Here is an 11,765-nt window from a genome sequence, read left to right as displayed (position 1 = left end):
AGGAAAAACTTGAAAGATGAGATAAAAATAATGAAAATGAAAAGGGAGCAGGGTGTGAGGGAGAAAAACAAAAACATGGAGAAGATGAAGAAAGAAATGATAAAAGGAGAGGTTTGGATGGAAGTGTGAAACAAAAAAAGATATAGAAATAAGGCATGGAGGAAAAAAAAAAAAAAATAAATAAATAAATAAATAAATAAATAAATAAATGATGAAAAAAAAAAAAGACAAATCTCTCTCTCAATATCTATCTATCTATCTATCTATCTATCTATCTATCTATATATATATATATATATATCTATATATATATATATATATATATATAAATATATATATATATATATATATATATATATATATAAGAGTATGTGAAAATAATGAGAAGGAAGCTGGATTTGAAAAAAAAGTTTTTAAATGTCAAGAAAAAAGTTATAGAAATATGTAAACATGAAGTTAAAAAGAAATGAAGGAGTGGAAAGGCAAAAAAAAAAAAAAAAAAAAAAAAAAAAAGTACAAAAAGGACAAAGAAATTGCAGAAATATTAAAGAAAAATTCTCAGAAAGTGTTTACTAAAGAAACCAACTTGATAAAAGAATAAAGGATATTCAGTGATACGTCTACAATGGAAAGAAACATAGGAATAGCATTCAACTACATGGATAAGGACATAGCTGGGCGTTATCGCGATAGGTTATCGCCATACTTTATCGCTGATAACAAAATTGGGTTATCGGCCATCCGCTACTTATTTAAATATATATCAGTATCTTCGTTACTTTTGTTACCAAACTGGCGATAATCGCTACTTTTTTCCGACTCAGAAAAAAAAATGTAGTCTCCTCCCTACATGTGGCCCGGGCGCCCGGTGTTGTATGAAAAAACTTCGGGGTATGAAATATCTTCGGTGAAGATATTTCATACTTTGATCATCACCATTAAAACACTATAGATTATTTTTTTTATGTAAGACTCAAAAATCAATATATCAAAAAGAAAAATCATTTCACTTTGCCCCCCAAAATTATTATTCACTGCCTCAAATTTGATATTCCATATTCATTTGTGAGCATGCCATGGTATTGAAGGCACCCGGTGTTGTGTTATTTGGTGTCCCATCGTCAAATGTTGGCGCTTTTGTTTAAATACTCTCGTGAACTACATGTTCAGACCAGTAAGTGTAGCCCTATAGAGTCTCACAAAGCTTTTTAACACATTAAGACATACAGTACCACCATCCTCGCTGTTTCTAAAATGGCACTCTGTACATATAAATACAACTCGCACAGAGTGTCGTTCTAGAAACAGCGGGGATGGTGGAAGTGGTACTGTATGGCTGATTCAGCCTTCCAGCAACTCTTAATTACGGTTAAAAAGCTTTGTGAGATTGTACAGGTCTACGCTTGCTGGTCTGAGCATGCACAGATCACGAGAGACCAGTGTTTGCAAACAAAAGCGCCAACATTTGACGGTGGGGACACCAAATAACACAACACGGTTCAGACGTTTCTAGTATTACCGTCCATAGGTACGTGTCAACGTGTGGTTTTCAGGTTTTGTAAGTTTTCTAAAATAAAAGTAATGAAAATTTGAATTCATCAATGTTTTTTTATTGGAAATAATATAGTATCATTTTCGCCTATCGGACTTATCGCTATCGGAATTGTGGATTAATATCGGTTATCGCCTATATTTGTGTTTCCAGTTAACGAATATCAGTTATCGCCGATAAGGTTTTCCATTATCAGTTTTCGGTTATCGGGAATAAGGTTTTCTGTTATCGTGCCCAGCTATGGATAAGGACATGATGAAAAAGATAATAACCAATATGATTCAACCAAAATTGGAATATGCAAAAACTTTGTGGTCTCCCCTTACGAAGAAACACATAAAAAACAACTAGAAATAATGCAAAGGATGGCAACAAAAATGGTTCAAGAACTGGAGGGATTGTCATATGAAGAGAAGTAAAAGGAAATGGACCGGCAAACATTGGAACAAAGAAGAGAAAGGGGAAACCTAAAACAAATTTATAAATTATGCCAAAAAAAAAAAAAAAATAAATAAAATAAAAAAAGGAATAGACCATGAAGAGTTACTACTAAGATAAATAAACAAGAGCAACACACGAGGACACAGTTAAAAAATTGAGAAAAGGAAGACGCTTGAGAGACAAAGAAATATAGCTTCCCGCAAAGAAACATAGAGGTTTGGAACAGACTAAGAGAGGATCTAGTATCAGTGAAGAGTATCCACAACTTTAGGGAAAAGCTGGACAAATATAGATATGGAGACGAGACCACATAAGCGTAAACCAAGGCCCTGTAAAACTACAACTAGATAAAAACACATGAAATACAAAAACACAAAACAAAACACCACATCCAGCCACACTAGAAAAAAATTAAACACATCCTGCCAAACAAGGCAAAAACATCACCACATCCTGCCAAACAAGGAAAAACCATCACCACATCCTGCCAAACAAGGAAAAACCATCACCACATCCTGCCAAACAAGGAAAAAACATCACCACATCCTGCCCAACAAGGAAAAACCATCACCACATCCTGCCAAACAAGGAAAAACCATCACCACATCCTGCCAAACAAGGAAAAACCATCACCACATCCTGCCAAACAAGGAAAAAAACATAACCACATCCACCAAGCCACACACTACAACACAACACCAAAGACACCATCCAAAAAAACTTTACTGATGATCCCTACATAACAATCCACACACACACACACACACACACACACACTCACACAGATGGACACAACTGATCTCCAGACATGCTCCAAATTCACACCACAGCTGCATGGGATTAAATCCTGGACGTGAATTACTAAGGTGGGAGCCGTGCTAGGGTACAATCGTGCTGTCCCGAAGAAGCAAAGGCTGTTGACAGAGTACAACATCGAGAAATGAGCGAGGAGGAGGCGGGAGCGGCGGCCTTACCGACCCTCCTGCTGGCAGTGCTTTCACCGCCGGGCACAGGGGTCAGGACAAGACAGGCAGCAAAAAGGCAAGAGTTTGAGTGTGAGGGCTTCGCGGATGACATGGAGAGAACCAGAGACAGAGACGGTATGTTGAGAAGGAGGCTCATAGACTTGGAAAGGGAGATGAAGGATATAAGAGATAGATTGGGGACACTGGAGAGAGAGGTGGACATTCTGAAGACAGAGAAGGATGTTTGGAAGAATGCATATAATGACCTGCACAAGCAGGTAACATTGAACGAGAAAAAGGCAGAAGACGCGGAGGTTAAAGTCAAGGAATTTAAGGAAACGCATAAAGTCTGGAAAGAGGAGCAAGAAAAGGAGAACGTTAGCTTTAAGAAAATTGTGGAGGAACAAGTCAAGGCTAAGGATGAAGCTATAACTGAAAAGGTGATCAAGGTGATAAAAGAAAAACCAGAAATAGTGAGGGACTCTGCTGAAAAAAAGAAGTCTGTAATAGTGGTGGGCATTAATGAACAGCACATGCCAGTCAGACATACAAGGGAAAAGAAGGAAAGGAAGGCAGTGGAGCAAGTAATTGAAGCAATTCAGGAAGATCATGAGCTGGTAGGGAAGATCGAAGAAGTATTCAGGCTTGGGAAGAACGAGGAAGGAGCCCAACAACCAGTAAAAATTAGATTTAGGTCTCAAGCTGCTGTGGAAGAAGTGGTGGGAAAGGCATGGAAGTTAGCAAGAACAGAGGCCTACAAAAAAGTCTGGGTAAGAAAGGACACAAGTGTGGAGGAAAGGAACACGATAAGAGAATTAAAGAATCAAGCTAATGAAAAGAATGAAGGAAGATCAGAAGAGGATAAAAGGAAGTTTTTCTGGAGAGTGATGGACATGGACCTAAGGAAGTGGTACAGAAGGGAAGAGGAGACAGCTTGAAGGTGGCATACACTAATGTGAACGGGTTAATATCGTCAATGTTAGAAATAGGAGATTACCTGAGCAAGGAAAAAACAGGTGTTATGGGGATTATGGAAACCAAATTGTCTGGCAGTATAGATCCATTCAACTTAGGGGATAGTAAATATAATGTATAGACAAGAAATAGAGAAAATAAACAAGAAGTGATCCTATTGATGAAAAAAGAACTGACTGTGGTGAGTGTCACCTATGGCGAAGGGAAACAGAGGTCTTAAATGTGGGAGTAAGAATGCAGGGGAGGATGCAGAAATATTGTAGTGGTGTATGTCCCCCAAAAACCAGCTCATGGACAGAAGAATTGTACAAGAAGCTGGAAGATACAATAGACTGCCTAAGGAGATTGCTGGAAAAGGATAAGATTCTGATAATGGGGGATTTTAATTGTAAGGAAGTGTCATGGGAAAACTGGTCAACGGAAGGAAGTGAAGCTTCATGGGGGAACAAGGTTTTGGAATTGGTTATAGATAACGTCCTCACACAGTGGGTGGAGGAAAATACAAGATTCAGAGGAGAAGACGAGCCATCTAGATTGGACTTGATAATCACCAGGGAGCTGGATCTCGTAGAGGAGATGAACTATAAAAGCCCTATAGGGAAGAGCGATCACGTACTTATCGAGTACATATTACGAGAAGGAGGTAAAATAATCAGGAATGAGGACTACAGGAAAGAATGATCCAACTTTAATAAGGCAAATTTTGAACAACTCAGGAAGGATTTTGAGGAAGCACAATGGGATACTTTTTTTGAGGCTGAAAATGTGGAGGAAAAATGGGCTATCTTCCTATGGATTTACAATGAAGGAGTGGAAAAGTAGGTACCAAGGATGAAAGAAGGCCAAAAATCAGGAGAAGAGTGGTACAATAGAAAGTGTGTAGACGCCAAGCAGGAAAAGGAGAAAAAATAGGAGGATGGATCAATGGAATGAGTACAAAAGGAAGAGGAATGCTTATGTCAAAGTAAGAAGAGAAGAAAAAAGGAATTTTGAGAAAAATATTGGATATAAGTGCAAAGACCAGCCAAAACTGTTTTATAAGTTCATAAATGAAAAGTTGAAAAATAGAGATGAGATTCAGAAAGTTAAAGTTAATTGTGAAACTTTTGATAGTATAAGTGAAATAATAGAAGTGATGAATAATTGTTTGCAAACAGTGTTCACAAGGGAGAGTGAGTTTGAAGGTGTAGATGCAGTGCCGGGGAATAGAGTGGGTCTGGAGAGAATACACATCACCAGATGAAGTTAGGAAATTATTGGAAGAACTGGATGCGAGGAAATCAGCAGGACCGGATGATATATCAAATTGGGTGGTAAAAGTGTAACCAGCAAATAGCTGAAAAGTTAAGCAACTTGATTATTGTCTCACTAGCACAAGTGTAGTAGCAAAGATGTGTGAGAAAATTATAAAAAACAGATGGGTGGAGTATTTAGAAGAAAAAAGTATATTAACAAATAGCCAATTCGGATTCAGAGAAGGATGGTCTTGTGTAACCAATCTGATCAACTTCTATTCAAGAGTAATTGATATAATACAGGAAAGAAACGGTTGGGCAGATGTGTGGATCTGGACTTAAAGAAGGTGTTTGATAAAGTACCACACAAGCGATTAATATGGAAACTTAATCATGTTGGAGGTCTGGGTGGTTCAATATTGGATTGGATTGTGGACTTTTTGATGAAGAGAGAAATGAGAACTGTAATCAGGAATAATAAATCAAGCTGGATGGAAGTGACCAGTGGAGTCCCCCAAGGATCGGTGTTGGCTCCGATTATGTTTGTAACTTATATTAATGACATGACAGAAGGGGTGACAAGCTATATGAATATGTTTGCTGATGATGCTGAAATAATGAGGAGGGTGGCTAATGAAGAAGACTGTGTAGCCCTGAGCCAAGATCTCGATAGAATAAGTGAATGGTCACGCAAATGGGAAATGACATTCAATACAGAGAAGTGTAGCGTGATGGAGTTTGGTAAGAGCAGTAGACGAATATTGGGGAACTACTCTCTGAGTAATGAAAGAATCATGAAAAAAACTGAAGAGAAAGATCTGGGAGTGATCGTAACAGACAAGTTATCCTTTGGAAAACATATAGACCGGATAACTGGGGAAACATACAATCTTCTTAGAAACATAAAAGCAGCGTTTACATATTTAGATGAAGAAATGGTGAAGAAACTAACAACATCGATGATATGTCCAAGACTGAAATATGCAGCATTAGTGTGGTCACCTAGATTGAAGAAAGAAATTAGAAAGTTGGAAAGAATACAAAGAGCAGCGACTAAATTACAGGAAACTCGGAAGAAAGACTAGAGAAATTGGGACTAACAACACTGGAGAACAAAAGAGAGAGAGAGGAGCTAATAGCATTATACAGGATACAAGAGGAGTTGGAGAAATTGGACAGGGAAGACCTAGTGGTACGTGACAGAAGTGTAACAATAGGCAATGGTAAGAAATTGAAGAAGAGCGACTGTAGGAGAGACATCAAGAAATACAGTTTTCCATACAGAAGCATAACAACATGGAAAGGACTTGATGAGGAGACTGTGTGCAAAAACGAATCATGAATTTAAAGCCAAACTCGATAATATGCGTAACGGAGACAGGACAGGACAGCACGAGCCTAGTATGGCTCTTTTCCTGTAATTGGCAACTAGGTAAAGACACACACACACCCATACACACGACACCGAAGGAACAACACGTCGGCCGCTCCGCTCCTGCCCCACTCCCTGTGCCGCGATCAGCTGATCGCCTGTTGTTGTTGTGTTTACATGGGGTCTGGAAGGGATGTAAGCGTCGGTTCCCGTCTCCAATAAGTGAATTCCAGAAAGATGAGCAGAGAGGAGGAGCAGTTAACGTGGTCAACACCGTTACGAGGTGCAGAAGGAAGGTATGGTTGCAGTGATGAAGAAACTGAACAAAATAGGTCATTCTCTGGCTTCGCCAGCCGAGAGACAACTATTTACAAACGAATGTTAATGCTGGAAAGAAAACTGGACAAGTGGATCGGAATGATAAAAAAGAGAGATGGAGGAATCCCAAAATAGGGAATTCCATAGAGACCTTAAAGCTAGGGTTCAGGGATTGGAGGAACAGGACAAGCAACTGATCAGAGAATGAAGAGTTGAAGGGAAAAGTGGCAGAATATGAAAAGTCGATGAAAGATGGACTGGGAGAGGTTATAAAGGAAAATGAAAGTTTAAAGAAATTAGTCACCCAGGAGGAGAAGAGAGTCAGGGAGGAGGTATTGGGTGAAATGAAGACCTGGAGAGTGGAGAGTGAGAAAGCAAACGTGAATCTTAGAGAGGTAATCGAGCAACAAATGAAAGAAGATAAGGAAGATGTAGAAAAGGAAGTGGTTAAGGTAATAAAGAAAAATGAAGAACTAGTCAGGGAAGTTGCAGACAAGAAGAAGAGTGTGATAGTATTCAGTTTGAAGGAAAAGATGATCACATATAAGCCTAAAAGAGATAGAGGAATTGAAATCAATTAAGGACCTACTAAAAAATTTAAATGATGACGAACGACAAAGTATTCAGGAAGAGGTGGAGGAAATCCACAGGATGGGTCCATACACAGAAGGAAAGACCAGGCCAATAAAAATAAATTTAAGATCACAGAAGGCGGCTGAGGATATTTTGTACAGAACAACTAAATTAAAGGAAACAGAAGATTGCAAGGATATATACATAAAGAAAAATAGAAATGAAGAAGAAAGAAGGAAATGGAACGAGCTACTAGCAGAGGCGAAGGAGAAGAATAATGAAAGATCTGTGGAAGAAAAGGAGATATTTTTTTGGAGAATAGTAGGGGACCGAGTCAGAAAGTGGTACACAAGAGAGAGGATAAAGAAGAACGAAAGTTAGAAAAGATAGATAAGAGTAAATGTTTAAGAGTGATGTATACAAATGTAGATGGATTACTAACTAGTAAATTGGAACTGCAAGATTTCATAAAGGAGAAAGAACCAATGATCGTATGCTTAACGGAAACCAAACTGAACGAAGCTATTAAATTAGAGATAAATAAAAACTATGATATATGGAGGAAAGATAGAATGGGCAAAGGGGGAGGTGGAGTGATGATAATGACACAAAAGGAGTTAGTAGTGAAAGCGGTAGAATACGGAGAAGGTAAAGCTGAAATTGCGAAAGTAAATATGGAAACAAAAAACAAGGAAAGGTTGACAATTATAACCACATATGTACCACCTAGAACAAACTCTTGGTGTAAGGAAGAGCACGACACTATGATCAATGACACTATACGGAGTTTAAGCAAAATGCTTAAGGAAAACAAAAAAGTTATGCTAGTTGGTGACTTCAATTGTAAAGAGATTGACTGGGAGATATTCGAGAGTAATAGTGGAGATAACGCATGGGGAGATAGATTCTTAAGATTAATGATGGAGAATCTTATGATACAAAGAGTGAATGAACATACAAGATATAGAAGTGACGATGAACCGGCAAGACTGGACCTAGTACTAACAAAAGGAATATACATCAAGGATGAACTAAGGTATGGATGTCCACTGGGCAAGAGTGATCATGTAACCATAGAGATTGATACAGAAGTGGAGGTTACTAAAGAGGACGAATCTTACAAATCAAACAGGCTAAACTATATTAAGACAGACATGGAAAACCTTCTGAAGTTTTACGAGAAAGTGGAATGGGATGAGTTACTGAGAAAAAATAAAGTACAAGAAAAGTATGATATCTTTATGGAAGCCTATAACACTGGCGTCAAAAAATATGTACCCGTATACAGACCCAAAGTTAAGGGTAGGAAGGACTGGTTTAATGCCAGATGTGCAAACGCAAAAGAAAAAAGGGACAAAACATGGAAAAGATTAAAAAGAAGGAAGAATCAAAGAAACAAAGAAGACTTCAGAATGGCGAGAAATGAATATGTGAAAATAAGGAAAGAAGAAGAAAAGGGATATGAGAAGGATATTGTGGAAAAATGCAAAGAACAGCCTAAGTTGTTTTACAGATTTATAAATGGGAAGACTAAACCGAAAGAAACAATAGAAAGACTGAGAGACGGGAATGTGGAAGTCAATGACCCTAAAGGTATGGCAGAGTTATTAAATAGAAAATTCCAGCAAGTCTTCACCAAAGAAACAATCTTTATTGAGCCACAAGAGAATAAAATATAAGTTCATATGGAAGAGATTATGGTAAACAAAGAAGAGATCTATAAATTACTGGGAGAACTAGAAGAGGGAAAAGCAGTAGGACCGGATGGAGTCTCTGGGTGTATTTAAAAAAAATGTAGAGATGAATTAACTGTTCCAATATACGACATCATAAGATGCTCAGTAGCAACAGGTACAGTGCCCAATGAGTGGAGAAGGGCTGAAGTGGTCCCCATATATAACAGTGGAAGGAAAGATGAACCTTCAAACTACAGACCCATATCCCTGACAAGTGTTTTGTGCAAAATATGTGAGAAAATAATAAAGAAGCAGTGGACTAAATTTCTAGAAGAGCACAAGTTAATTACCAGCAAACAACATGGATTTCAAAAGGGCCGATCATGTGTTACAAACTTACTCAGTTTTTACTCAAGAGTGACAGACAGAACACAGGAAAGGGATGGATGGGTTGATTGTATTTATCTAGATTTGAAAAAGGCCTTTAACAAAGTTCCACATACAAGACTATTATGGAAACTGGAAAATAAAGGAGGATTGAAAGGAAATATGAAAAAATGGATGGCAAGCTACCTAATGGGAAGGGAGATGAGAACTGTGGTCAAGGACATAAAATCAGAATGGAGAAATGTAGAAAGCAGAGTACCACAGGGTTCAGTATTTGCACCGATAATCTTCCTGGTATATGTAAATGACATGGCTGAAGGAGTTAATAGCTACATAAACCTATTTGCTGATGACGCTAAACTACAAAAACATATAAGAAACAAAGAAGATTGTGAAATATTGCAAGAAGACCTATACAAAATTTGGAAATGGAGTATGGATTGGGAGATGGAATTTAATGTGAAAAAATGTCATGTTATGGAAATGGGTAAAAGTGAAACAAGACCAATCTGGATATACAAAATGGGAAATGGTGAAACATTAAAAAAAGTGCATGAAGAGAGAGATCTGGGAGTAGTGATGAGGGATGATAATCAACCAGAGAGTCATATAAATCGGATCTTTAGAGACACATATAACTTGGTGAGAAATATTGGTGTAGCATTGAACTACATGGACAAGGACATGATGAGAAGGCTAATCACTACCATGATTAGACCAAAATTAGAATATGCAGAGGTAGTGTGGTCCCCCCATAAGAAGAAGCATATAAAGAAACTAGATAGAATACAGAGGATGGCATCAAAATGGTCCCAGAGTTGGAGGGATTAATATACGAGGAAAGATTAAAGGAAATGAACTTAACAACACTGGAACAAAGAAAATTGTGACATCCATTCACACCATGCACAATACCAAACCCCAACAAACAACAACACAGCACACATGCATAACACCCAGTCTAACTACACATTACATCACACCACACCACCAAATCACCTCACATGCCATCCATTCACACCATACATAATACCAAACAGCACCACAAACACACCACACATACATGTCAACCAGCCACACTACACATGACATCCACCCGCCTACACACTGCAGGGAACTGTTTAATATAATGGCACCTTGCCATATTTTGTTTACACTTCATCATCACCCTTCATATTTCACTCCATGAAGAACATCAACATCATTACAATTTTTTTACCACAAGAATATAAATATTTTTTGTTAACAAATGGTTAGATACAGGCATTAGCATAACAACAGCAAAAGCTAATACATACTCTTATCTACATGCTGACAGGGAAACTCACATTATGCTATTGTCTAAAAACATCAACAGACCAAATCTCACAAACCAGAAAGAACATACTGTCAACTTGAATGACTAGTATGCACTTTCCAAAACATTCCACTCAACTCACTGAGCAAAAAACACTTACACAAGTGCCACATTCTTAGCCACATGTGTAAGGTCAAAGGAAGGACATAAATTCACAAGATACTCATATTAGGAGACTCTTTTCATTAAAAAAATTGAAACTTTTGGGTTACTTAGTTACAGTACAATTTGATATATAAAAATAAGTGGGTAAACAAAATAAAATATTTTTAGGTGCATGAATTACAAAGTAGCATTTGATGCTTGTGACAAATCCTAGAAATTATTGTTTCATCTCATAATACAATATCATAATATTATATATATATGTATATATATATATATATATATATATATATATATATATATATATATATATATATATATATATATATATCAGTGGTGGGCACCGATCACTTTTTTGCTGTTCTGATCCCCGATCATCCGATCACTTTGGGCAACTGATCCGTCGATGACGTCACTGACGGTCGACGGATCTGTGAAAACAGAATAGTGGGAACCACGCCTTAAGCTGCCTCCACACTAGGCCTCACGAGGCGACTCATGTATGCCCACGGACTCACAAAAACAACATAATACGGACGGGCATGAGGCCGCTGCTGGCAATGGACATGTTTCCGGTTCTGGGAAGAGACTAGAAATGCATTGTGCCACATACCAATGATAACGTAGTGCACATATTACGTCCTATAAATCACTAGTTGACTGGATATTGGAGATATCACATATTCTCATCTCACGGGGAGAAACCAAAAATTAGCTCGTAATGTCATCAGGCTCAAGCGGAGTACAGCAGACGACAGTACTAGTGTTGTGTCCATTGTTTTTTTCATCAGCTATGGCCACTCCAGCTC

At 37.9% G+C, this 11,765-nt stretch overlaps 1 protein-coding gene across 1 annotated transcript in view; it reads left to right on the top strand.

The window, feature by feature from the left end:
* The first annotated feature begins 2,933 nt into the window (after positions 1–2,933).
* LOC126990484 (tigger transposable element-derived protein 7-like) overlaps positions 2,934–11,765 on the top strand; it is a 26,051-nt gene continuing 17,219 nt past the window's right edge. Inside the window, exon 1 of the mRNA XM_050849079.1 lies at positions 2,934–3,236. Coding sequence (XP_050705036.1) covers positions 2,934–3,236 — 303 coding nt within the window. The remainder of the gene's footprint in view (positions 3,237–11,765) is intronic.

Source organism: Eriocheir sinensis, unplaced genomic scaffold, assembly GCF_024679095.1.
Source record: "Eriocheir sinensis breed Jianghai 21 unplaced genomic scaffold, ASM2467909v1 Scaffold169, whole genome shotgun sequence".
Classification (NCBI taxonomy): domain Eukaryota; kingdom Metazoa; phylum Arthropoda; class Malacostraca; order Decapoda; family Varunidae; genus Eriocheir; species Eriocheir sinensis.
The sequence above is the reverse complement of the archived record's forward strand: the minus strand, read 5'-3'. Positions and strand labels throughout refer to the sequence as shown.